Source organism: Perognathus longimembris, chromosome 3 (genome assembly GCF_023159225.1).
Source record: "Perognathus longimembris pacificus isolate PPM17 chromosome 3, ASM2315922v1, whole genome shotgun sequence".
Taxonomy (NCBI): domain Eukaryota; kingdom Metazoa; phylum Chordata; class Mammalia; order Rodentia; family Heteromyidae; genus Perognathus; species Perognathus longimembris.
Window position 1 is genome coordinate 110,739,707 of NC_063163.1, and position 27,664 is coordinate 110,767,370.

General features: G+C 41.1%; 1 protein-coding gene across 1 annotated transcript in view; it reads right to left on the reverse strand.

Annotated features, from left to right (window-relative positions):
- Positions 1-1,064: 1,064 nt before the first annotated feature.
- Positions 1,065-27,664, reverse strand: part of Alkbh8 (alkB homolog 8, tRNA methyltransferase) — a 32,901-nt gene continuing 6,301 nt past the window's right edge. Inside the window, exons 4-12 of the mRNA XM_048343773.1 lie at positions 26,767-26,898; positions 25,608-25,703; positions 25,072-25,176; positions 22,935-23,005; positions 10,482-10,588; positions 8,748-8,899; positions 5,168-5,424; positions 3,570-3,719; positions 1,065-2,354 (exon numbers count right to left, since the gene is read on the reverse strand). Of these exons, the coding sequence (XP_048199730.1) occupies positions 1,854-2,354; positions 3,570-3,719; positions 5,168-5,424; positions 8,748-8,899; positions 10,482-10,588; positions 22,935-23,005; positions 25,072-25,176; positions 25,608-25,703; positions 26,767-26,898 (1,571 nt within the window). The 3' untranslated portion in view covers positions 1,065-1,853. The remainder of the gene's footprint in view (positions 2,355-3,569; positions 3,720-5,167; positions 5,425-8,747; positions 8,900-10,481; positions 10,589-22,934; positions 23,006-25,071; positions 25,177-25,607; positions 25,704-26,766; positions 26,899-27,664) is intronic.

Here is a 27,664-nt window from a genome sequence, read left to right on the forward strand (position 1 = left end):
GGCTGGGAATGTGGCTTAGCGGTAGAGTGCTTGCCTTGCATGTATGAAGCCCTGGGTTCGATTCCTCAGCACCACATAAACAGAAAAAGCCAGAAGTGGTGCTGTGGCTCAAGTGGCAGTGTTAGGCTTGAGCAAAAAGAAGCCAGAGACAGTGCTTAGGCACTGAGTCCAAGCCCCAGGACTGGCAAAAAAAAAAAAGGAAAAAAAAAACCTCACTTTGCCAGCAATCCAGAAAAAGAGAGGTAAGATGTGAGGAAGGAGAAACTCTGAGAAAGTATTCAGTAGCTGTCAGGATTATAAAAATCCACCAGTGTGGAGTTCAGGATGGTAGAAATCATTAGAACTGGACAGGCCTTGGGAAGATGTTTGAATATGTGGCAATAGGCTTCTGTGAGGCCTGCAGTAGCTGCTAAATAAACTGCAGTTTTAATGTTGTTAAAAATCTGGGGCTGGGGATATGGCCTAGTGGCAAGAGCGCTTGCCTTGTGTACATGAAGCCCTGGGTTCGATTCCCCAGCACCACATATATAGAAAATGGCCAGAAGTGGCGCTGTGGCTCAAGTGGCAGAGCGCTAGCCTTGAGCAAAAAGAAGCTAGGGACAGTACTCAGGCCCTGAGTCCAAGCCCCAGGACTGGCAAAAAAAAAAAAAAAAAAAATCTGGGGCTGGGAATGTAGCCTAGTGGTAGAGTGCTTGCCTCGTATACATGAAGCCCTGGGTTCAATTCCTCAGCACCACATATATAGAAAAAGCCAGAAGTGGCGCTGTGGCTCAAGAGGTAGAGTGCTAGCCTTGAGCAAAAAGCCAGGGACAGTGCTCAGGCCCTGAGATCAAGCTCCACTACTGGCAAACAAAAATCTAAGCACTGGCCAGGAACCACTGGCTCACACCTATAATCCTAGCTACTCGGGAGGCTGAGATCTGAGGATCACAATTCAAAGCCAGCCCAAGCAGGATGAGACTCATCTCCAATTAACCACCAAAAAGCTGGACATGGAGCTGAAGCGCAAAGTAAGAAGCTCAAATTAGCCTTCAGCAAAAAAGCTCAAGGACAGCACTCAAGACTCTGAGTTTGAGCCCCACCACTAGCACAAAAAACTAAGAGCTTTGTATTCAAGTGCAGATCAAGAATCTAAAACCTGGGACTGGAGGTAGGGCTCAGTTGGTAGAGTACCAACCAATGAGCAAAAGTATCAGGTACCAAGTTCAAGTCCTGGCCTTAGACAAAAATAAAAAGAATCCCAAACCTGACTTATTCACTGTTACTAAAAATCTAAGCAACTAAATACTTTCAACTACTCAAGTAATACTTACTTAGAGCACTCTAGCCAAAATGAGTTTTAAGTATATTCTAGTAGTTAATTTACCCACATACTAGTTAATAAGGAAGGTGCTCATTTGCTCAAAATTTAAATTTAAATTTAAGAAAATTTTTACTGTGCATCCATGACTATGTGGCTAAGCTCTATCCTACTGACGAAAACATTTTCTTTATTAATTCACTAAATCATGCCATTCAGGCCTCTGAACCACATTTTCCAGCAAGAGGTTACCTTGGGAATGCTGTATTCCCGCCTCCATTGCAAGCATCCTCGCCTTTCCTGCATAATTTCAAGCATAATGAAGCACCACTCTTAGCAGCTGTGCAGGAAGAGGCGACAATTATAAAGTCTTGGTGTCAAACTGAAGGTTTCTTCAATAATGTCTACTTCCAAATTTCTCTGAGAAACTCTCCTTCGGTACATCGCCACAAGTATTTTCTTTAATTAAAAGGACAATCAGTTCAGTCCCTTTTTAAAAAAAGAAATTCTAGGTATATTTATTTCTTCCCCATTCGACATCTTTGTTGCAGAGTCAGCCCCTTTGAAGAATGACACACCAGTTGCCCTGATCGTAGTAGCTCTTCAGAATGCTGACATTTCCCAGCGTCTGGCAGGCAGCTTCCAACTCCCCGCCACAGAACACGTGGTAGTACCGGTGACAGATGGGACCTGGTTTCTGGGCTTCTGTGGAACCAAATGGCACAGTGGCCTTGTCTTTACCAGGGTTCCCTTTGAGGTGCCAGGGAACCAGGACATCTTGAGAATGAAAAGAAGTCCTATTCGTATGAATAGGCAGCTCCGACCTGGTTCCTCCACTTGACTTACCCCCTCCCTCCTGAACATCATTCAGGGAGGGGCTTGCAGAGGTAGCACTGGTGATCTCCTCTCTCGTTCCTTGGCTAATTCCGTTTCCTCTAAGATACTTGGACTTCTGATTGTTATATTCTTGTTCCATTGCCCAGACATAAATGAGTGCGGTACCACCAGGCCTCAACAGTCGAACAAGTTCTTGGATAGCTGCCACTCTGCGCTCCTAATTAAAAAAAAAAGAAAAGAGCAAACTGCCATTTATCAACCTGCAGGATATACAGAGAGAAAATGTTAAGACATAATAAAATGCAGCACTGACAAAATGTTTTATAGAAAGCAGTAAAGAATTTTTCCAAGGGAGGAATATTTTATTCTTTAAGGGGAAAATAGTGCTGAAGAAGGGGAAATAGGAGAGTTTCATTTCTATCCATCTTCCCTGTGATTTTTCCTACCTGGCTGGCTGGGATACATGAACAACTGTTAGGTCCCTGAAGAGTTGTGAGCAGTAGGATGTCATGCGTTTAATGGAAGAGCTGCATTTTGGGGATGCCTGTTTATAAAAGCAGTGAAAACTCCATGCAGCCCTGAGGTAACATGCATGGGTTCTTCTGTTGAAAGAGCCACAAAGGCTGGTAAAACACAGTCTAAGTGTCCCTCATCCCAACTGCTGGACATTAGAGGGCTTCAGATTTTTCAATTATGGAATATTTTCATATTTATGACAAATATGGGGATGAGGACCAAATCTAAACACAAATTCCATTTATGTTTCACATACACCTTACACACTCAGGTGTGCATGATATGTTTGGTGTGCCTATGTTTTGATGGCTACTCATCACAAGAGGTCAGGTATTGAGTAGTACCATAATGGTGTTACAGAGGTTCCACATTTTGGAGCATTTCTGATTTTTCAAGTTGAGGATACCCATTGCAGAAAACATGACATAAAACTGTTATTTAAAGGCAGAGGTGACATCCAGCAGACTCGACCAAAAAGCTATAATCCCAATGAGTATCTATGAATCCGGTGTGGGGAAAACAGAATGTGAGCAGAAAACAGAAGTCTCACAGGCCTGAGGAGACAAGACTCAGAGTACAGCAAGGTCAAAGCAGCTGAGAAGTGGGAGGAGGAATCACAGACAAGGAGGAACTGCAGGGAGGAGATTCTCAGAAACTCAGTGGCATCGCTGGGACATATTTAAGTAGCCAAACAATGCAGAGAAAGAAATGGAAGCAGGACATGTTAGTGTACACCTATAATCCCAGCACTTAGGAGGTAGAACAGGAGGACCATAAGTTCAAGGCCATCCTGAGCTATGTAGACATTCTAGAAAACCCTGTAGGGAGAAAACAAATGGGAACACATGGAAGTTAAGGCAGGTTACAAGTTGGTAAAATCCATGAACTCCTTTTGACAGTTGAGTTTAACACTCACGGCAGTCGCGAAGTGATGGATGACAGCAATAGAGATGCAGGCATCACAGGAGCCACTGCGCACCGGAACCGCCAGCGCATCGCCCACGAAGGCCTGAAACTGCCTCTCTCTACAGATGGCCACAAGGTTTTCACTGCGATCACAGCCGATCTACAACACAGACAGGAAAGCATTTCATTATACTACACCTGAGTGTCCCAAGAAATCCAGTGCTCTGGGTTTATTCTATACCCTACAGTCATGAGAAAGCGTTCACATCCGGGTTTATTCTCCTTAAGTGTCACAATATATTCAAAGCAGCATTTATTACCTTCACAGATCAAACAAGAACCCAAGTTAGTGAATAGAAATAAAACACGTAGAAAACAGAAATGACTGCAGTCAAAAAGGGAAGACCAGATTTGTTCCAACTGATCACCCAATCACATGTCTGCCATATGACACATCTAAAAACCAAATTTATCCCACATACACAAACATGTAGTCGATCTGAGGAAGCTACAAGTATGGTGGGGAGAAGGGAGGTTACAAGAATATCCCACACACTATATACACCATGTTCTGAGGCCTCAGACCAGGTGGGTGAGTTCACTTCCTACTTCCTTATACTTTGAACACGTACTACATTTACAGTCATTATAATCACTATAATTTCCTTTTTTTTTTTTTTTTTTTTTTTTGGCCAGTCCTGGGCCTTGGACTCAGGGCCTGAGCACTGTCCCTGGCTTCTTTTGGCTCAAGGATAGCACTCTGCCACTCGAGCCACAGCACCACTTCTGGCCTTTTCTATTTGGTGCTGGGGAATCGAACCCAGGGTTTCATGTATACGATGCGAGCACTCTTGCCACTAGGCCATATTCCCAGCCCCTATAATTTCTTTGTTTAAAAAAAAATATTTTTCTTTCCAACAAATTCTCTTCTTGTTCCAAACAACAAAGAAAGTAAAATAGCTTATTTCTATTTTTAATGCAATTCTTTTCTTGCTCAACTGCTAACCTTATCAAAAAGAAATGTTGAATTCAAATTGTGTAAGCAATTTGGAACCTTTAACTATAACAAACCTGGGCTGGGAATGTGACCCAGTGGTAGAGTACTTGCCTACCATGCATGAAGCCCTGGGTTGGATTCCTCAGCACCACATAGACAGAAAAAGCCAGAAGTGATGCTGTAGATCAAGGGGCAGAGTGCTAGCCTTGAGCAAAAGAAGCTCAGGGACAGTGCCCAGGCTCTTGAGTTCTGTGCTAGTCAGCACAGAAGAGGAAAAAAAACCAAAAACTACAACAAACTAGCCATGGGAACAAGGTTATCAAGATTGTCAGGGAAGTAAGACAACCTCAGGAGCCTCAGTTTCATACTTGTAAGTGTGCTTATCTGTTTTGTGTTAGAAAACAAAGTCTAAACCAATGAGGGGGAGGGGCAACCTACAAATAATAGAATGCCCATAAATGTCTAGAAGAATAAGAGGCAACTAGAGTGTCCCTAATTTTCAACTTGTTCATTATACATTTTCTGTGACAGCCTAGGAAGGAACATACATCACCAAAACAAAGAACATGATAACCACTCGGAAAAAGGAAGCCAGACGCAGCACTACTTGCCATATATAACTCCTTATTGATACCAAGGTACTTTCCATTTCCACATCCGATATCAGCCACTACCGAGCCACTTGGCAAAGCCTTCAAAAACTCCACGATGCGTGGCCAAGGAGTGTGCCTGGTGCTGCTAAAGTGCCCGGCAATCTCTTCATACACGCGGTGGACATACTCCTGCTCCAGCCGGGACGCCTCTCTATCACTCTCTGGAAATGACGGAGGCCTCTCTTTGCTCTGGCCATCACAGACCAGAGAATAATCTAAAGGAAAAACAAAATAAACTGTGCATTTTTATACAAAATGATTTAAAAGGTATAAGTTTTCTTTTTAAAAATGAATGCAACTTTGATAACTGGAAATTAAATAGGCTTAAGGAAAAAACACGAAATTCTTGATGAGCACAGTGGCACATATGTGTAATCCCAACACCTGAGAGGCTGAGACAGGAGAATCTCAATTTCAAGGCCAGCCTGGGCAACACAGAAAGTTCCAGACAGCATAGGCTATAGTGAGAGAGGCTACCCTGCCTCAACTACAAACAAACCAGAAAAGCTCTTTCCTAAGAAGTTCTAACATTCTTCTATGAATCTAACATAAAAAGAAGGGGGAAAAAACCTCATGTGTAACCAAACAAAACTACAATTCTGCATCAGTCTTAGAACAAAGATAACCTATTTCATCTTGGAATAAGAGTTCTATTTTCCAGGAAAGTATCTTATGGTTCTAACATAACTAGAGAAATCTAGCTAAATTAACAAGATTTAGGGATTTTCCCCCTTAGCATGTAAAAGAGTTACAGGTACAGTAGACAAAACAACAACAAAAAACACCAAAATTTGGAAATAGCATCTTATTCCTTAATAATCACAAGTGTTTACTGAATGCTAAAATGAACCAGTTTAAAAGTATTGTCTCAATTCTTACATTAATATTATAAAGTGGATACTAATACATTTATTTCCCAGACAAGGAAACTGCAGCACAAAGAAGTTGAATACCATTTCTAAAGTAACAGAGATTGTTGATCATACAGCCACAACTTGAATTTGACCATACTGACTCTGGAGCTCCATTTTCAATAACAGCACAGGGTTGTTCCCTTCCACAAGAGGCCAACAAGGAACACCAAGCAGAAGAAACAACTCAGCAAATGGCTAAGAGAATGCATTTTAAGTGCTCTCACCACAAAAATTATATTTAAGTATGTGACATAATGCATATGCTAGCTAATCTAACTCACTTATTCCATAACACATTCATATTCCTAAGTATAAACAAACACAACAAATATGTGTATATATATATATATAACTTTGTCAAAAGTTAGTGAAAATTTGCAAACTGAAGACCAAGTTAGAGCTTTCTTAGAGCTTCCCTTACTTTTAATAAATGCCTATAACAAAGAAATATTTGTATAGGAAAATTAGCTCATCTTTTTTTTACTATACCTCAAGTATCCTGAGGATGGAAGTTATTTTTATTTTTCCATACCTTATAAAGCTACTGGTGGCAATGTTAGATATCATCAAATACTAAGTCAACTTTTTCAATTTAAAAAAAATGACATTTTTAAAAAGGATCAAGTAGAAGAGAGCATCATGTCTGCCTAGCAAGGAAATGAGTTCAAACTCCACTAACACACACACACACGCATACAGACATAGTAAGTATCCTTAAAGATACTTTTAACAAAATAAGCAAAACATTGTTTTAAGCTTCACTATCAAGGTACCAAATACAGAGATTTCATTATTTTTTATTTGTTTTTGTCAGTTGTGGGGCTTAAACTCAGGGCCTAGGGGTTATCCCTGAGTCATTTGTGCTCAAGGCTAGCACTCTACCACTTCAAACCACAGCTCCATTTCTGGTTTTTGAGTGGTTAACTGAAGATAAGATCTCCTGAGGGGCTGGGGATATGGCCTAGTGGCAAGAGTGCCTGCCTCATATACATGAGGCCCCGGGTTCAATTCCCCAGCACCACATATACAGAAAATGGCCAGAAGTGGCGCTGTGGCTCAAGTGGCAGAGTGCTAGCCTTGAGCAAAAAGAAGCCAGGGACAGTGCTCAGGCCCTGAGTCCAAGCCCCAGGACTGGCCAAAAAAAAAAATAATGGCTAAAGATCTCCTGAGATCCTCAGATCTCAACCTCTTAAGTAGCTAGGATTACAGGCATCAGCCTCCAGCACCCAGCTGATTTCATGTTTTCCTAAAAGGATGAGATCTTACACATAACATAGAATTTTAATTCAAAATGTTATTAAGATTATTACTAAGTCCAAAAGCTGCTGATAGATGGTACTGATGATTGAAACTCTCAAGACCTGGCATGTATGAAGCCCTGGGTTCAATTTCTCAGTACCACATAAACAGAAAAGGTCAAAAATGGCACTATAGGGCTGGGAATATGGCCTAGTGGTAGAGTGCTTGCCTTGCATACATGAAGCCCTGGATTTAGTCCTCAGCACCACATATATAGAAAAATCCAGAAGTGGCGCTGTGGCTCAAGTGATAAGAGTGCTAGCCTTTAGTAAAAAAAAGCCAGGGACAGTGCTCAGGCCCTGAGTTCAAGCCCCAGGACTGGCAAAAAAAAAGAAAAAAGTGGCGCTGTGGCTCAAGTGGTAGAGAGGCTAGAACCCAGAAAGGGCAGAGCCCAGGCCCTGACTTCAAGCCCTAGGACCGGCAAAAAGAAAAGGGGGGAGTGGGGAAGGGGATTTTACAATTACTGCCATTGTACGATTACTGAAATATTTCCAGGCCCTAGTGGCTCACGCTATAATCCTAGCTACTCAAGAGGCTCAGATCTAAGGATTGCAGCTTAAAGCAAACCTGGGCAGGAAAGATCATAAAATTTAACTCCAATTAGCTACACACACACAAAAAAAGCCAGAAATAGTGGCTCAGGTGGTAAAATACTAGCCTTGAGCATAAAAACTCAACAGACAGTGCCCAGACCCTGAGTACATCACTAAGACTAGCACAGAGCAAGGCAGAAAGACAGAAAGGCAAAAAAGCAGAAAGGCAGGAGAAAGGAAAAGAGGGAGAGGGGAAGGGAGGAGGGACGGAGGAATGGAAGAAGGGAGGAATGGAAGGGAGGGAGGGAGATAAAAAAATGAAACATTTTCTCCACTCCAAGAAATGCAGGCATACTTACATAAACAGCTCAGAATAACATTTTCTTGACACATAGTTTTGTGGTTCCTTTTAGTCCCTTACAAACTGACAAGCCCACAAACCACTGTTCATCCCTTATGGTCACATGCTGCATTACTACAAGGTGATTTAGAAACCTGCAAGGCCTGTTTTTACAAGTCATATTTTATTGACACATAATTCTAGCACTCTCAACTCCTATTCCAGTAAAGAAAATATTTTCCTAGCACTCAACTATGCAGAACTGAGCTTGGGAAAGAAGCCCCTGCTTTCAAAAACTCTAAACTATAATGGCAGTGGTTCAAAAAGTATAGACTACAGGATATGCTAGGAGACAAGTTAGGAAAGTTTTTCTTAGGTATTGACAGTACCTTAAAAGATTGTTCATACTAGATTTATTCCATTTTACCCTAGAAGTGGAATTACATACTTACTACAGTTACAAGGTGTGCGCCTCACTTTCCTAAATGTAAATGAAGTCCGTACTCCTCTCTTGCTTAGAGTTAAGTCTCCAATATCACTGGTGATAATTCCACTTCTGTAATGCTCGGATGCTTGAACAGTGTCAAATTTCCTGGGTGTGATTCTAAAAACAAGAGGCAAAATAACTCACTTAACATCGTAACATCATAAGACTAAAGATCTTTAAAGGTCTTAAGACTAAAGGTCTTTAAAAATATTGAGGGAACAGGGCAAATTTACAAGGACTTGTTGCAAGTATCTACTGGATTTCCTGAATTATCAGATGTTTTTCTTTGGTGTTTTAGAATTTAAATTTTACATAATCTACCTCAAATTAATTTTTGTGACTGGGATCAATCAAGGTTTATTTCCAATGGATATCCTTACCATCAAAAAATTTTCATCCCACATCTAATTACATTGGTGTCTTTGTCAAAACTCAACTGAGGGGCTGGGGATATAGCCTAGTGGCAAGAGTGCCTGCCTCGGATACACGAGGCCCTAGGTTCGATTCCCCAGCACCACATATACAGAAAACGGCCAGAAGCGGCGCTGTGGCTCAAGTGGCAGAGTGCTAGCCTTGAGCGGGAAGAAGCCAGGGACAGTGCTCAGGCCCTGAGTCCAAGGCCCAGGACTGGCCAAAAGAAAAAAAAAAACTCAACTGACTTACATGTGTGGATGGATGTGCATCTGGACTCTATTCCTCCCCACTGCTAATACTTGTTCATCTAAATTACATATCTATATAGTAATTCTTAAAAACAGGTAGAGAAAAGTCCCTCAACAATGTCCTTCTGTTTCAATACTGTTTTGACTATTCCTTATAAAATTTTAGAGTCAATTTGTTAATTATTACTAAGAAAGGAACCAAAACAATCAAAATCCCCTTGTGATTTCTGTTGGATTTACACTGAGTCCATACACTGGTTGAGGATCATGCGTTTCCTATCAGTGATCACGGCATCTGTATCTGTTACTTTGATCTTCTCTTACTTTCCACCACTGTGACAAAATGCCTGATAGCAACAACATGAGGGAGGAGGGATTTATTTTGATTTACTGTTTCACAGGGTTCCGTCCATGTGGTGGGGAGAGTATGTTAGAGGGCTTTTCTCCTTTTCCCCCTTTCATTCTATCAGGATGTCACTGCCCATTCTGGGGTTGGTCTTCCCCCACTTAAGTGAATCCTCTGAGGAAACATACTCACAGTCTCATCCAGGAGTGTACTTTACCAATCTTTTAGGTGTGTTTCAATCCAATCAAGGTGACCAGATTAACCATCACAATATTCTTTGTCAAACTGAATAAGTCCCCTTCTTTCAGGGTTTGCTGAGTTCTTGTCAAATACAGATTATCTTTTGTTATTCTTTTCATATGATGAACTATACTGACTGATTTTAAATTGTCAAACTAACCTTGCTATACTGAGATAACTCAACTCAGACATAATGCATTTACTTTTTTCTATGTTGCAGGACTGGATTTTTTGTTTTTCTTTTTCTGACTCAGGGGGTTGTGGAAACTCAGGGCCTTGTGTTCACTTGGCTGACTGGCTTGCTTACTTGCATGGCACTCCACTACCTGAGCCATGCCTCCAGCCCATTTTTTCTGATTTTTTTTTATATGAAAGCTCATGAAGCAGACAGTGAAAAAGAAGTGTCACAAAACAGAAAGAATTCCATCACTGAGAGCATGTCAGTACCTACCCATGGGTCCAAAGATATCTACATTCTCCTGTCATCACCAGCAAACTCCGACGAGGTAACATAACTTGCACACTGACACCATCTGGATGCTTAAAATCCATAACAATCTTGAAGCAAAGACAAAGGCATAAAGATAAATACAAAGTTGCACTAACTCCAAGAATTAAGGATGATGGATTTATTCAGGCCATCTTTCTGGCCAACACATGGCAAAGCATAATCATGTTTATAGACTAGCACAGCATACTAGTTCTTAAAAACTTGCATGTATATGAAAGCCAACTGAAGAATAAAAAAGGATAAAAAGTTCATCCACTGAGACTTAGACTGAGAAAAATCTGAAGTGAGGTTCAGGAATCTGCATTTCTAACAAGGAATGACCCCACAAATTACAAAGCAGGTGCGTTGTCTGCTTTGTAAGGCAATGGGAACACACAGGACTATGGAGATGACAGTCACTATGAGGCTATTTGTGCAGCCATGTGACTCCAACAAACCATTTCCTTCTCTCTGCTCAATTTTCTCAACCATTACAGGATTGTTACAATAGTTATATAAATTATATATATACATATACATAACATAGTGTCTAGCACATAGCAAATACACAAAAAATAGCTTTTACTTAACATTAGTGTTTTCATGAACAACTTAATATTTCTATCAGAGTAACTTCACAGGCACAGGTGTGAATATTAAAGTCTTTAACACAAACGATCTTCTAAAGACTGGACTACACACACACAACCAATACTTTTGCCAAGACAGGAATATGATTTTCTTTTAAAATCTTGAATTATAAAAAAGTGAATAAGTAAATCTTAATTTGTAAATCACTGCAAATTTAAATTGTAAAATATTCCATTGTTGTTAATCTTTTGCTTTTGGAAAGAGTCCACATTTTCATTTTGAACTGGGCTCCATAAATTATATACCTGCCCTGGAAGTTCTGCAATTTTTTATGTCACCAATCTGTTGTTTTGTGCTTATAAAACACAAAAATAATACCTACTTCTTTGCTTACGGAGCCTTTATCCTGATTAAATATCCATTGTTATTTTTCTTTATTTTCTACCATTTTACATTTAAGCCTTTAGACCTCTGAAATTTATTTTAGCACTAATTTGACAGTCTCATTCTTAATTTAATCCATATAATTAAATTAATATTTCCTATGAAAATTTAAATCACAATAATGCTTGTTAGGCAACAACAAAGAATTTTTAAAACCTCAGGATTTACAATCAATAGTTTCCTTGCGTCTATTGAATCATTCTGCCACATGACAACTTTGCTCCACAGGAGATTCTTTCCAATTATTCTTTTTAAGTTTACCTATTTCTTCTATTCTCTGAGATGTCAGAGTCAATAAAGATCAAGTCCCCAGTAGGCTTATGGTTCATAACTGAGGTTAATGTTCAGCTCTCAGTAAACAAAAACCTTTAGAACATTCTGATCTTGAACAACCTTTACACATGCAAAATGAGAAAAGCACATGGATAAATGGATCTCCAGGTTTGCTAAACAGAAATACTGAGAACACCTCTGAAAAGACAAACAATCTTAGTCTTTAGTGGTTAGATTGGGATCACTAAGCTCTTGGGAGAAACCCTAAGAGTATCTGGACAATATTCAATACCATAAGAAGAATGACGTGTGATTCACAATGAATGGTGACAGCTAAGACCAGAAGTTACTTTTACCTAGAGAAAATAGTTCATAGTTCAAAGTTCACCCTTTTCCCACAACTTATCAAATATTCTTCTATAGTTTTACTAACTTCTTTTGACTCAAATGAAAGAGTTCACTTTTTCTTTCTTTCTTTTTACTTTAAATAGCAACCTGAGTATGCCACATACTTCAGGAAGGACATACATATCTACTATGTCTGGGCAAGTAGGAAAGAGAAAAGGGAAAGACTCTAAGTTGCAAGGCTCTAAAACAACTACAAATGACCTACAAAGAAATATAGTTCATGTTTTTCAGCTGGATTTACAAATTTAGATTTCCATGAGCTCATGAGATAAATTGTAGCCGTAGTAATAAGAGAAAGTAGTAGATAAGACGGGTTAAAAAAAAGGTGGGGGGGAGGGGGCTGGGGCTGGGGATATAGCCTAGTGGCAAGAGTGCCTGCCTCGGATACACGAGGCCCTAGGTTCAATTCCCCAGCACCACATATACAGAAAACAGCCAGAAGCGGCACTGTGGCTCAAGTGGCAGAGTGCTAGCCTTGAGCGGGAAGAAGCCAGGGACAGTGCTCAGGCCCTGAGTCCAAGGCCCAGGACTGGCAAAAAAAAAAAAAGGGGGGGTGGGCTGGGAATATGGCCTAGTGGCAAGAGTGCTTGCCTACTATACATGAAGCCCTGTGTTCGATTCCCCAGCACCACATATAAAGAAAAATGGCCAGAAGTGGCACTGTGGCTCAAGTGGCAGAGTGCTAGCCTTGAGCAAAAAAAAGCCAGGGACAGTGCTCAGGCCCTGAGTCCAAGGCCCAGGACTGGCCAAAAAAAAAAAAGGTGTGTTTATCCCCCAAAAGCCAGAAGTGGAGCTATGGCTCGAGGGGTAGAATGCTAAGCCTTGAGTACAAAAGCTCAAAAACAGTGCCCAGGCTGAGTTCAAGTCCCAAGCCCACCACACACACAAAAAAGTTACTGATAAGGATGAGCTAAAACGCAAGTCTTTTGACTTGTCAATGTTGAATATAGTACCAGTTGAATATAGTACCAGTACAAAACCTAAGAATCTGAAAATGTATATAGCTTGTAACTTTGTGTTTCTAGCCCTGCATTGGAATATATATTTAGGTGATTATTAGAACTGCCATTGGGTGTCTGTACAATTCTTTGAGTAAAAGACTACATAGGAAATCCTATTGTCTTTTTGGAGTTGGTAGTATACAACAATAATATTTCAGCATTTTCTGTCTTAATGGTCCAAAATACCAGTTAAATCACAAAATCACCTATCAGTCAGTTTTCTACACTACAGAAAGACAGCCTCGGTCTCAGATATTCTGAATTAGAATATGTCAGAACACTAGCTCTGAAAAAAGACAGGAAGGCAACAGCCAGGAATCACAAGGACCTCAAATATTTATATACCAAACCCAAGCTACAAAACAAAGATACCTACCATGTTGAAAGATGTAACAACTAGGCATGAACACTTCAGCAGAGGATGGACATGAATAGAGATACCAAACAGATACTCTAAAACAGAAAAATATCATGACTAAAATTAGGTCAACCAAGAATGGCGTTCATTACAAATTAGACATAACAAAAGAAACTATTTGAAGTGAAGCATGGAAATATAGAAGACAGAAAATAAAAGACAGGAATAAACAATACGGAGAAATGGGAGATGAAAGCAGAGAATGGGACAGAGGTAAAAATTTGGAGATAATGTATTAAAAATTGATGGGCAACACAAACTCAATTAGCCCTCTAGGAGAACAAACAAACCCACCAAGATTAGCGGAAGGAGCTAACCCATCAAAATAAAACTACAGGAAACAAAAGATTTTTTTTTTAATCCTTAAAATCAAGCCAGAGCTGGACTGGGAATATGGCCTAGTGGTAGAGTGCTTGCCACATATACATAAAGCCCTGGGTTCAATTCCTCAGCACAACATATATATAAAAAAGGCCAGAAGTAGAGGTATGGCTCAAGTGGTAGAGTGCTAGCCTTGGGCAAAAAGAAGCCAAGGACAGTGCTCAGGCCCTGGGTTCAAGCCCCAGGACTGGCAAAAAAGAAAAAAGAAAAAGAAAAAAACAGCCAGAGTTGCCTTCACAAGTGAAAAATATAATAACATGAGCCAGAAGTACATGAAGTCTTTACTGTTTAAGGAAAACAAGCTAGAATGCCTTTATAATGTTGATTATTTCGGTCTGACATATGAGGAGGGCAAAAATAAGGCTGAGAAAGAAATTTCTGAGTCCCTCACATTACTGAGGAAATCAGTACACAAAGAAACTTTGGGAAAACCAGATGCCAGTGTCTCACACCTGTCATCCTAGCTACTCACGAGGCTGAGATCTGAGGATTACACTTTGAAGCCAGCCCAGGAGGAAAAGTCCATAAGACTCTTATCTCCAATTAATCACAGAAAACATTGGAAGTTGAGTTGAGGCTTCAGTGGCAGAGTGCTAGACTTGAGCAAAAAGAGCTCATAGACACTGTCCAGGCTGAGTTCCAGCCCCAGAACCAGCAAAAAAAAAAAAAAAAGAAGAAAGAAAGAAAGAAGGAAACTTTGGGGAAAGGTAAATGTGTTCATTTTATTGAGAATGGTGAAGATTTCATGGGCTTATATTAAATATTTGTATTTTACTGTATATTAAGTTCACCTATTTAAACTGTTCTTAAAGCCAGGCGCTGGTGGCTCACACCTATAATTCTAGCTAATCAGGAGGCTGAGATCTGAGGATTGTGGTTCAAAGCCAGTCTAGAGAGGAAGTCTGTGAGACACTTATCTCCAATTAACCACCTAAAAACCGGGAGCAGAGCTGTGGCTCAAGTGGTAGAATGCTAACCTGAGCAAAAAAGCTCTGAGTTCAAGACCCACAATAGACCAAAAAGAAAAAAACAAAACAACAAAAAGAACTGTTCTTATACAAAGCATGGTCTGTACTAAAGCAGTAACTTAGGAGGAAATTTTATAGAGCAGGAGATGCAGCTCAGTGGTACAGCTTAGCATGCATGAGATTGCTTCATACACCAATGATATACAAATGCACCTGTGCACTGACATACCCATGAGTGCTCTGTGTGCACACCCATGCAGGCGGGTGCTCTCACACACACACATACACACACTTATAATCCTAAAGATACATATTGAGACTATTTCCCAGGTTCTAGATTGATTACTTCCCAGAATAGGAAATCCAGAAAGAGTAAAGATTTGTTTCATTTTTGTTTGAGAGAATGGTGGTAGGTGATAAATGCCTGAAGACTGAAAATAAACTTGACTTAGACAAGTTAAAAGTTAAGAGTCAGAATTAAAATGAGAAGTTGGTTTGGCTTCTGGGGCTATAAAAATTGCTCCTAACTGCAAATGCTCAGGGGTGAATTTGAGGCTGGAGAAGTCAGTGGGCCTAGAGCCCAGATTATGTTTGTTGCTGCAAGTTGTACAAAGAAAATGCCCAGGTTGGGGGCTGGGAAAGTGGCTTAGTGGTAGAGTGCTTGCCTAGCATGCATGAAGTCCTGAGTTTGATGCCTCAGCACCACATAAAATGAAAACGTTGGAAGTGGAGCTGTGGCTCAAGAGGTAGAGTGCTAGCCTTGAGCAAAAGGAAGCCACGGACAGTGCTCAAGCCCTGAGTTCAAGCTCCAGGACTGGCAATCAATCAATCAGTAAATAAACAAATAAGAAAATGCCCAGGTGTCTTTCCAGTTTGTCCTGAAGATCAGATAATAATGAAACATTTGCCCACTAAAATCCTAAGCGTCTAAAAGAAAAAGAACCCGTGAGCAATAATGGGATGTCATTACCCCATGTATCCAATTATCCTGATTATTGTGACAAAAGTAAGAAATATTCACTGATTAACCAACCTTATTAAATTAATAACAGCCCAAATAGCTCCCCATTCAACGTCAGCTGCTCTCTCTGCCCACTGTGGGAAACCCTTTGTCAGTCTCAGTGAATGTTGTCATCAGTATTACTCAACGCAATACAAGCATGAACACACTAAACTCCCAAGTGTTGTAAAGACAGAAGACTTTGTGAGGCTGACTGCCAGGAGGTCAGTGAACAACCTCCCACTGCTGCAAGAAAATAACAAACGATGTGCAAGCAAAGCTTCTAAGGCTTAGGACAGACTCTTCAAAACAACGATGACATCACTACTTTTTATGGGTGAAGCTCTGTTTATAAAAATCAAGCTCGAAAAGCCAAATAAAGGAATTTTTATCACACTCATATTTTGTCAGAAAAACACCAAAATAAAGTTCCTGTGACTCATTCTTTGTTCCAAAAACAGTACAAAGTTGTAATTGCTGAAGAAAAATATACTATCTTCATCGTTTTGGGTTTCATTTTTTCCCAGGTAAGTCTTGGTCAAAGTTTTCCTTGTCCAACCTCAGGACTTAGAACTTCTCCTCCATCCTGCTGTGGATGTCAGAAGTTCAAGCTTCCATGCAGAGGCGAAGGCTCCAAGTGAAGAGCCTAGAGGAAGCTCAATTAATGCCTTCACAGGAACCGTTATTCTGAGTCTGAAGAACGTTTTCTCAAGCATTCATCATTTTATTATTCCCACTAAATCCTTCATCCAGGAAAGGAATATGATTACTTCCATTTCATAGATGAAATTAAAGAACAGATTCAACACTCTATTTTAAATATCCTTAACAGCCCAAACAATATGCAGCTATAGATGGGGCTGGGAAGGTAGAGTGCTTGCCTAGCATGCATGAAACCCTGGGTTTAATTCCCCAATACCACATACACAGAAAAAGCCAGAAGTGGTGCTGTGGCTCAATTGGTAGCATGCTGACCTTGAACAAAAGAAGCTCAGGGACAGGGCCCAGGCCCTGATAAGTTCAAGCCCTAGGACTGGCAAAAAGATTAAAAAAAAAGCAACTACAAAATAAACCGGATGAATAAACATAAGCCTCTTATTCTTCACTTGCAAAATGCAGGTATGATTCTACTGCTCAGAATTTTTTTTCCCAAGGAACAAAGGATTTATTTTGATTCTTTACTTCAAAGGATTCTGCTCTCCATTCCTGAGACCCATGCACTGGACACAACATGACCAAAGTGGGAAAATGGAGCAGAGAATTACCACCTCCTGGCAGCCAGGAAGGAGGCTGAGGGAGACACTGAAAATGACAGAGAGAAGGGAGGGAGGAGAGCGGAGGAAGAGGGAGGAGGAGGGGAGGGAAGAGGAGGGGAGGGAGGAGGAGGGGAGGGAGGAGGGGGAGTAGAAGACATTTCTGGTAGAGCCTTCAAGGACATACCCAAAATGACCTGTTTCCTCCACCCAGATCTACAAGTGTTCCACAACAGCCCAGTCCACTGGGGACAAAGTTTTATAAGCAGGAGTCTACTAGAATATTACATTATCAAAACACAAAAACATCAATATATTCTATTAAGCAAATTAAAAACACACTAGATACGCAGGCACATGTGAAACGTTTTTGAAAATGCTCGGTATCTTGACAATTGGTCATTTATTTCTAATTTAACAAATATACATGCATCTTACAGCAAACTATAATGCTATTTAATATACTTTCTAAGCACCTTCTGTTACTTGTAAAGATATGCTCATCAGTAACCTGAATATAGGTAATTTGAGAAGGTATATTGAAAAGCACACTTTTTCCACATTATTGAAAATATGACACCAGTGACTATTTACATAAAATCAGTAAACTGTTTCATTAAGGAGCTTCTCATTTTGTTCCTTTTCTTCTGTGGATTCCTTGGGCTTGAGCTCAGGGTCTGTGTGTTGGGCCTGAGCTTCTTTGCTCAAGGCTAACACTCTACCCCTTGAGCCATCGTTTCCACAGCTGACTTTGGGGCAGTCAGTAAGAGTCTCATAGACTTCCTGCCTGGGCTGGCTTCAAAAAATAATCTTCTGTTCTCAGCCTCCTGACAAGCTGGGATTACCTATCTGAGACACTTGGGCCAGGCACTTTTGATGTGAAAGATATATGTTTCCATATATTTTATGTAAGTTATCTCAGGGCTATCATGATGATTTGACTTACAGGAGCTCCCACCATTACTCTGCCCAAAGGAGATGTTTAAGGACAAACATCAGGAGTATTCTGAGGGCCTGACCAACAGACATGGTAACACCCATGTATTGTGGACGACCTAGGAGCCCCAAATGCCTTAGGCTGCATACCCAGGCACTCACTTTGATATAGTCATGGCATTCCTAGACACTTGGGAAGGAGAGAAAACCCTGTGCTGTGTTTCTCAGCACATTTGGGGATTTCTGCTAACGTGAAGAAGTTGGAAATTATCTCAATGGAAAGGATATTGAAGGAAGGGATGGCCCAAAGTATGGGCTGAATATCTTCCCACCTATCTAGGAGTTCAGATCCAATGTTCTGGTTCAAACTTCATGATAAAAAGTAGAACAAAATGCATGTCAGATCTTCTCAAACTAGTCTCTCAATTATTTGAAATCTGTATTCCTAATTCTATCTGCAAATTAAGTTCTGTCTGGTTGACCTTTAGTTTGGATTGCATGTCATCCAAATCTACATGCGATGATTCCTCTTATTAATTTTATGCAATCTCACTATTGCATATATATATTCATAAATACCTATATATTGTGTAAAGATACTTTGATATCCAATAAATCACAAATGACTCCACTCTTTTTAAGATCAAGCTTCCTCAGTGAATCTTACTTTTGAAAACTACATCGTTATTCACTCAGAGATTTTCATCACTCGTGACACTAAACATCAAATACAATATGGAACATTACATATACCACAAACTTGGATGTTAAATAAAAAAGCTATCAATTATACAAGTTCATCATTCATTTAGATGGAATACTTAGTGTTTTTAGAACTTGTTACTTCAGGGTTTTTTGCATGCCATACCTGGTGCTTAGATGAATATTTGTTCACAAAATTAAAGACAAATGAGGTATGTCAAGTGACCTGCTCTCCTATTACTTACAAATACATTGTATCCCAGTGCTGGTTGCTCATGCCTGTAATCCTAGCAACTCAGGAGGCTGATTATCTAAGGATCAAAACTGAAAGCCAGCTGGGCCAGGTAAGTTCTCCAGTTAACCTAGAAAGCTGGAATTGGCTGTGGCTCAAAGTGGTAAAGTGCTAGCCTAGAGAAAAAAGTGCTAAAGGATAGTTGACAGCCCTCACACCAAGTTCAAGCCCGAAGACCAACAAAGAACCAAAACACACACACAAAAACATCATAGATGGAAGGATTTCTCCATTAAGTATGGATTAGGAGTTTCCTTCCCGCTAAGGCCCTTAGGGTATTTGAAACTAACATTGAAACTACAGACTCCTACATTCACTAGAATCCAAACAGATTACACACATACATCTTTAAGTGTGTTTGTGCATAGGGACTGACTAGCCAAACTGAGTTTGGGTCTCTAGGTGGCTTTTCTGGTTCTAGTTCATCATAGTTAAGTTTACACTAAAGGTTGAGTCATAGTCATAGTTCTTATGTGCATAATATACAAGCAGGATATAATACCCCACACAGCTATATTCTTTCCTTTTTGTGTTCCCACATGACATTGAAGGGCTGACTATAGGATTTCTCACATGAAAAATGTTCTTGTGGATTCTCATCAGTGTGCATCGTTTGATTCTGTATAAGAGGAGTAGATCAGTTCACAGCTTTCCCAGGAGCGACACTCACGGTTTCTCTCCGCTGTTTGTTCTTTGAGGGAGCCAACCCTCCATGATGACTGAAGGCTTTCCCAGAGCTGCAATGTTCATAGGCCTTCTCGCCCGTGGATAATCAGGCCTAAAGCCTCTCACAAATATGGTTTCTATCGGTGGTTTCTGTCTAGTGTATGTCCTCTTGTGTTGTCTTAGATGAGTTGATTGACTGAAGACTTTCCACACAGATGGGACTACTGAGTTCTCCCTCCAGGAGGATTGCTCTTCCTTTCTAAGGTTACAGAGTGTACCAAAACCTTCCACACACAGGTTGCATTTGTGATTGCTCTCATTTCTCATCCTGGCAAGGTTTAAATGAGATACTGAATGATTTCACTCACTGATGACACGCATCATTTTTTTCTCTAGTGTGTACTTTCATATGGTGAAAAAGGCTGGAGGCAAAACAGAAAACTTTCTGACAGAAGTGACACTCATAAGGCTTCTCTCCAGTGTGTATTCTCTCATGTGTGGCACGGTTAGATGGCTGAGTGAAGGCTTTCCCACAGGTGCGACATTCATAGGGTTTCTCTCCAGTGTGTATACTCTCATGTGCATCACGGTTAGATGGCTGAGTGAAGGCTTTCCCACAGAAGTGACATTCATAGGGCTTCTCTCCAGTGTGTGTTCTCTCATGTGTGGCACGGTGAGATGGCTGAGTGAAGGCTTTCCCACAGGTGCGACATTCATAGGGTTTCTCTCCAGTGTGTGTTCTCTCGTGTATGGAACGGTGAGATGGCTTAGTGAAGGCTTTCCCACAGAAGTGACATTCATAGGGCTTCACTCCAGTGTGTGTTCTCTCATGTGTGGCACGGTGAGATGGCTGAGTGAAGGCTTTCCCACAGGTGCGACATTCATAGGGTTTCTCTCCAGTGTGTGTTCTCTCGTGTGTGGTACGGTGATATGGCTGAGTGAAGGCTTTCCCACAGGTGCGACATTCATAGGGTTTCGCTCCAGTGTGTGTTCTCTCGTGTGTGGTACGGTGATATGGCTTAGTGAAGGTTTTCCCACAGGTGCGACATTCATAGGGTTTCTCTCCAGTGTGTGTTCTCTCGTGTATGGAACAGTGAGATGGCTTAGTGAAGGTTTTCCCACAGAAGTGACATTCATAGAGCTTCTCTCCAGTGTGTGTTCTCTCATGTGTGACAAGAGAAGATGGCAGAGTGAAGGCTTTCCCACAGGTGCGACATTCATAAGGTTTCTCTCCAGTGTGCAGTATGCTATGTCTCTTAAGGTGACTTGGCCATTTGAAGGCTTTCCCACAAATGAGACATTCATGCCGTTTCTCTTCAGTGTGTGTTCTGTTATGTGTCTTAAGGTCTCTTGACCTTTGGGAGGCTTCCCCACCGGAAGGACACGCCTGTGCTTTCTCTCCAGCATTTGCTCCTTCCTGATTTCCAGGATGAGATGGCTGAGTGACCGCTTCCCACACACAGAGGGGACCTTCATCTGCCCTTCCTCCAGTGAGCATGTCCTCCTGCTGCCGGAAGTGACTTGGCTGAATGGAGGGGGCAGTACACAGATGGCTGTCATCAACTTCCTGTCTAGTATCTCCTCCATCCTGCCAACTGAGCTCCCTGGGTTGACCAAGTACATGCCCCAGGTCACTATCCTCACACGCTTCGTCTCCATCGTGTGCAGTCGTATGGTGACTGAACTTTGAAGGAATAAAGGCTGTCCTACACAAACCACAACCATGTGATTTCCCTCCAGTGAGAGTTACATTGTGTTTACAGCATTCATTGCTCTCACCAAAGACTTTACCACATAGACCACAGTCACACTGTCTGTTTTCCTTGAGAGACTTACTGCATTGTCTAATGTCTAAAGAATTCTTCACAATGCCATTGCCATTTAGATGATCAATTTCTTTGTGTTCCAGGTGATCAGGAGTACGTGAATATTCATGGTGGTTCTCTCCCTGGTGTAGGCTAACACAGGAGATGTCTTCTGCATCCTCCAGCAAACTCTGTGTCAATGAAGAGCTGTGAGTCTTTGTTTCTGTCGAGTCATTCCTGTCAAGTGAGTTGTGCAGATAAAGAGATTTCTGCACTGACGGGGTCACATGGACTTTACCGCTGACATGTTGTATGTAAAGATGGCCATCTTTGCCATGTGGAATAAAAATGCCAATGGACTCCACCATACAGGCAACCTCTGACATCACATCTCTCCACAGCTTCCTCTGTGCTGCGTTCATCAGGTCCCACTCTTTGGGGGTGAAGTTCACAGTTACATCTTCAATATTCAGAGGTTCCTGCATCTGGTGCAAGGAGACAGAGATCTGAGGATCGTTGGTCCAAACCAGGCCAGGGAAGGAGAGTCTCAGAGACTCACATCTCCAGTAAGCTGCACAGAAGATGCCAGAGTGGCACTATGGCTCAAGCAGTAGAGCCTTAGCCTTGACCCCTAAAACCTCAGGGACAGTGGATTGGCCCAAAGTTCAAGCCCCAGCACGGGGACACCATCATCCCAAGACAGTGCTCCTCTAGGCTTTCACTCCCAGGCAGTCCCAGCGCTATGCTGAAAGAAGCATGGAGGGAGAAAGAAGCCATCGGTCGCCTCCAGCCCAGGATTTCCAGCTCCAACTGCTCAGAATTTTTTAAAGGACTGCATATGGTAAAGTGTGAAAAGGTTCATCCAAATTCCAGACACTATTTTTCTTTTTCTACAGATGCAACTACTATCTTTTGCCACTAGATGGCAATGCTCCATCAGTAGGTCAAAAGTTGGCCAAGCTGCATCAAAGGAAACTAGATTTCATGGAAATGCCAAAATAAAATGTGTAAAAAATTAAATCTGAAGCCAGGTGCCAGTGATTTAGCAATCTTAGTTACTCAGGAGGCTGAGATATGAGGATCAAGGTTCAAAGCCATCCAGGCAAGAAAGCCTGTGAAACTCTTTATCTCCAATTAACCACCAAAAAATCAGAAGTGGAGTTATAGCACCCATGGTAGGGAGCTAGCCTTGAATAAGAAAGCACAGGGACAGCGCCCAGAACCTGTATGAGGTGAAATATATGTTGAAAGCTATTTTAAAAGTCTGAATATTTACCTCTGACCCCAAACTGAGAGAAACAATCTCATCTTCAAAAGCAGAGTGTGTGTCGATATGAGCAGGAATTCCTGAGGTGGAAAAAGAGGATAACAGCTTATTTCATTTTTCCTTTTAGTAGATCTAGATTTAAAATTGAGTACATGTGTGTAGCTTGGCACAATTGTGTTGAGAATGTTTGGCTATCAAGTAAGTACTAGTTTTATCTAAAATGAAATATGTGAATGTGACTAAACAAAATGAAATCTAAGCCAAAAATACCTTCATTTCTAATTAGCCACCGAGAATTCTAAAATCAAGGCTCGAGAGTCACTGGTTAATTAGAACACTACCCAGTCCCAGCCTAAGAGGAAAATGTGGAAGATAAATAAGTTATTATATACTGGATTCCAAGTACTTGGAGAATAAATGTTACATTATATGTGAAGGTTAAATATGTCAATAATGAATATATGGCCTCTTCTATTAATGTATTTATCTGTACTTGAGCATCTTTCGTAAAGAAAGCTTGCTAGAGCAATGGAGACAGAAAAATAAAATGAAAAATAAATAAAAGAAAGCTTGCTACATGTAAAGGATTCAAAGCAAGTAAGACATATTAAGATAAAGTCCTTCCTCAAAGACCAGTGGAAAGACACATGGGGAAATAAAACAAGCAACTGAAATACATTATGATGACTGGCATTGTAACACTCACCGGTAATTCTAGCACTCAGCAGGCTGCGCCTGGAAGATTTATGAATTCAAGACTTGCCTATACTACATAGTACAATTTTGTGTGAAAATAAAGGCAAAAACAAAAAAGAAAAACCTCTACAACTACTGCCATTAATAAATCCTTTAAAAACATCATGGGGGTGGGGGGGCCTGGGAATATAGCCTCGTGGCAAGAGTGCTTGCCTCGTATACATGAAGACCTGGGTTGGATTCCTCAGCACCACATACATAGAAAAAGCCAGAAGTGGCGCTGTGGCTCAAGTGGTAGAGCACTAGCCTTGAGCAAAAAGAAGCCAGGAGGGGCTGGGGATATGGCCTAGGGCAAGAGTGCTTGCCTTGTATACATGAGGCCTTGGGTTCAATTCCCCAGCACCACATATACAGAAAACGGCCAGAAGTGGCGCTGTGGCTCAAGTGGCAGATTGCTAGCCTTGAGCAAAAAGAAGCCAGGGATAGTGCTCAGGCCCTGAGTCCAAGCCCCAGGACTGGCCAAAAAAAACATCATTTTTTTTTTTTCACTCAAGATATCAGAAGAAACGGGCTGGGGATATGGCCTAGTGGCAAGAGCGCTTGCCTCGTATACTTGAAGCCCTGGGTTCGATTCCCCAGCACCACATATATAGAAAATGGCCAGAAGTGGCGCTGTGGCTCAAGTGGCAGAGTGCTAGCCTTGAGCAAAAAAGAAGCCAGGGACAGTGCTCAGGCCCTGAGTCCAAGCCCCAGGACTGGCAAAAAAAAAAAAAAAAAAAAAAAGGTATCAGAAGGAACTGCTGCTCCATTTTGAGAAAACTTATAACCTAAATTTAAGAAACTTATAATCTGAAGATTTTCCACAGGGGGCTGGGAATATGGCCTAGTAGTAGAATGCTTGCCTTGTATACATGAAGCCCTGGGTTCGATTCCTCAGCACCACATATATAGAAAAAAGCTGGAAGTGGCGCTGTGGCTCAAGAGGTAGAGTGCTAGCCTTGAGCAAAAAGAAGCCAGGGACAGTGCTCAGGCCCTGAGTCCACGCCCCAGGACTGGCAACAAAAACAAAACAAATAAACAAAAGATATTCTACACACATGTCATCCTAGAATTGTTTTTCACATTCTGAAGTAGAAAGGTCACCCAAATGATCAGCCTTCTTCCCTTCAATTATACGTATTTTGTTTTTTAAGCATTCCTCTCCCTAAATAAAACACTGAAAGAGGGACAAAATAACAACAACAAAACCACAAACAGCAATTTGTCTTGGTTTCTTTCTGCTCTGTGATCAAAGTTCCTACAGGGGGAAAGATTTTCCAGGAATTCAGACCAATACAGGTAACAAACATGAGTAAAGAAACCCAAGAATTCATTTCAGCTGAAAAAAAAATTATATAACCTTCTTAATTCTGAAATATACGACTGGAATTTTCAAAGAAGAAATACTTACCATGCCCAGGTTCATACTGATTTATAGTCAACTGATCAGGTTTATGTTTAATGTAACCTTCCTTCAACCATTTCTCCAACATGTGCTCACAAATGTCAGGAAGGCCTAAAGTCAGTGATCATAAAGGCAAACACTTAAAAAATATTTACATGATACACCCAAGAATTGCAAAAAATCGTTGTGAGAAAAATAACACTGCTCTTCCTATCATATATATAGATGTACAAATATATATTTAGACAAAAACACATTTTGCATAGTGTTATACAAATCTATGCTAAATTGTTAATAAACATGTTTCTAACCAAGAGTCGCTATGGGGGAATGATAGTAGACATAAGATGAGCTTTAGCATTATTGAAGCTTTTGTAACAAAATTATACCATTTGGCTAGTTTAAATGGCTTTTTAAAAAAACTGAAAACACTGTCTCAAAAGTATGCCGACAAGAGATAATGGAAACATCTACCCTCAAATTATCACATATCACATCTTTAAAAAAAAAACGGCATTTACTGTGCATTAACAATGACTCACCCCCAGGTAACGGCTTGTCTATATCTACATGGTTGTTCTCATAGTGGAACTCATAACCAAAATGCTTTACTCGTCTATGCTTCAAAGATTTCTGACCTGGGTGAAGGGAATATAGTAAGTTGTTAGGAGAAAAAGACTGCAACCCTTTGTATGATTCAGTCAACACTATCAATAAGGATTAGCTTAGTACCAGTTAACTTTTGTTAACTGCCAGTTTATTCTTTAGTGCGTGCATGTGCATGCCAGTACTGCAGCTTGAACTCAATACCCGGGTGCTGTCATTTAGATTCTTCACTAAAGGCTGACACTCTACCACTTGAAACACACCTCCCCTTCAGGCTTTTTATTGGGAAATGGGAAATGAGTCTCATAGACTTTGCTTCTTGGGCTGGCTTTGAACAATCCTCAGATCTCAGACTCCTGATTAACTAGGCTAACCATTCTGCTTACGTCTGCTGTTCTTTCCTGTCTACAAGTGTAACAACGCACTCAGAACACGTCACCTGAACAACGTGAATGCTAAGTATGGACAAGGCCACTCACAGGACCAACAGAACGTTAACCTGCAGATGACTCTGGAAAGTTCTGGATGCATCAGTGCAGTACTGCACTCCTCTTGTGCAGAAGAGATCTGCCCCGTGGGAAGGGGAGCAAATGCAATAATAAATGTGGAAAGGCTTCCACCAGTGAGTGCCAATGTGACCAACTCATATCCATGAATTTCAAGTTTAAAGCTCATAGCTGTATTAGTGCTATCAGTTACTGACATTCCTAAGTGAGGATTTGGTGACAGTGGATCTGAAATGCTTTCAGTAATCTAGAAGAAACTGGTTTTTCATTTGGTCGGGGTTTTTTTCTGGTCCTGGGATTGAACTCTTGGCCTGGGCACTGTCCCTGAGCTTTTGTGCTCTGGGCTAACACTCTACCACTTGAGCCACAGCTCCACTTCTGATTTTTTTTTTTGGTAGGTTAGTGGAAAGTCTCATGGACTTCCCTGCCTGGGCTGGCTTTGAACTGCAAACCCCAGATATCAGCCTCCTGAGTAGCAAAGATTACAGGCAGGAGTCACTGGCACCCAGCTAAAACCAGCTTTCATAAACCTAAGGTGTTGGAGTAACAGGGCACTTTGCAGAGACTTCTAAATATACATTTTACTTACAATTTTTATTGTCTGTGTTTTCTTCCCAATTAATACTTTCCAGTAGCATCTTCTCTTCCTCAGAAGAAATGATTTCTTCTACAACCAAGAGGCCTGGGGGCAAGCCAGGAAGCCCCAATGCCTTCCATTGTGCTAGGGGAAACCAGAGCAAATAGTCACCTATAACACCATAGATAAATAAATCTGCACAGGATTCATTTATCAGCTTTTAACCTCCCAATCCTTATTTTCAGAAACACAAAGGCTGAAAGGCACACCACATATGGAAAGTGCAAATTCCAAGAGCAAGGTCAGAATTGCATGCACCTTGCCCCTTAAGTTCCTCTCACAAGAACAGTCTGTCAGGATTCCATGCACGCATGAGTGAGTCACCTTTAAACATCAGGGACAGATAAGGGTTCTGATAATAGTCACAGCATGCACTTCTACTCAGAAGGCAAGATTGTCTCTGGATAAGGAATCTCAGAATAGAAGTGCCCAGTTTTGATCTTTTTTTTTTTTTTTTTTTTTTTTTTTTGCCAGTCGTGCGCCTTGGACTCAGGGCCTGAGCACTGTCCCTGGCTTCTTCCCACTCAAGGCTAGCACTCTGCCACTTGAGCCACAGCGCCGCTTCTGGCCGTTTTCTGTATATGTGGTGCTGGGGAATCGAACCTAGGGCCTCGTGTATCCGAGGCAGGCACTCTTGCCGCTAGGCTATATCCCCAGCCCCAGTTTTGATCTTTTAATAGTATCATAAATAATAGATACTGAAAATACAATTTTTAATATTAAAAAAAGAAGCCAGGCACTAGTGGCTCACACCTGTAATCCTACCGACTCAGGAGACTGAGATCTGAGGATAACAGTTAAAAGCCATCAGGGACAGGAAAGTCCATGAGACCCTTTATCTCCAATAAAC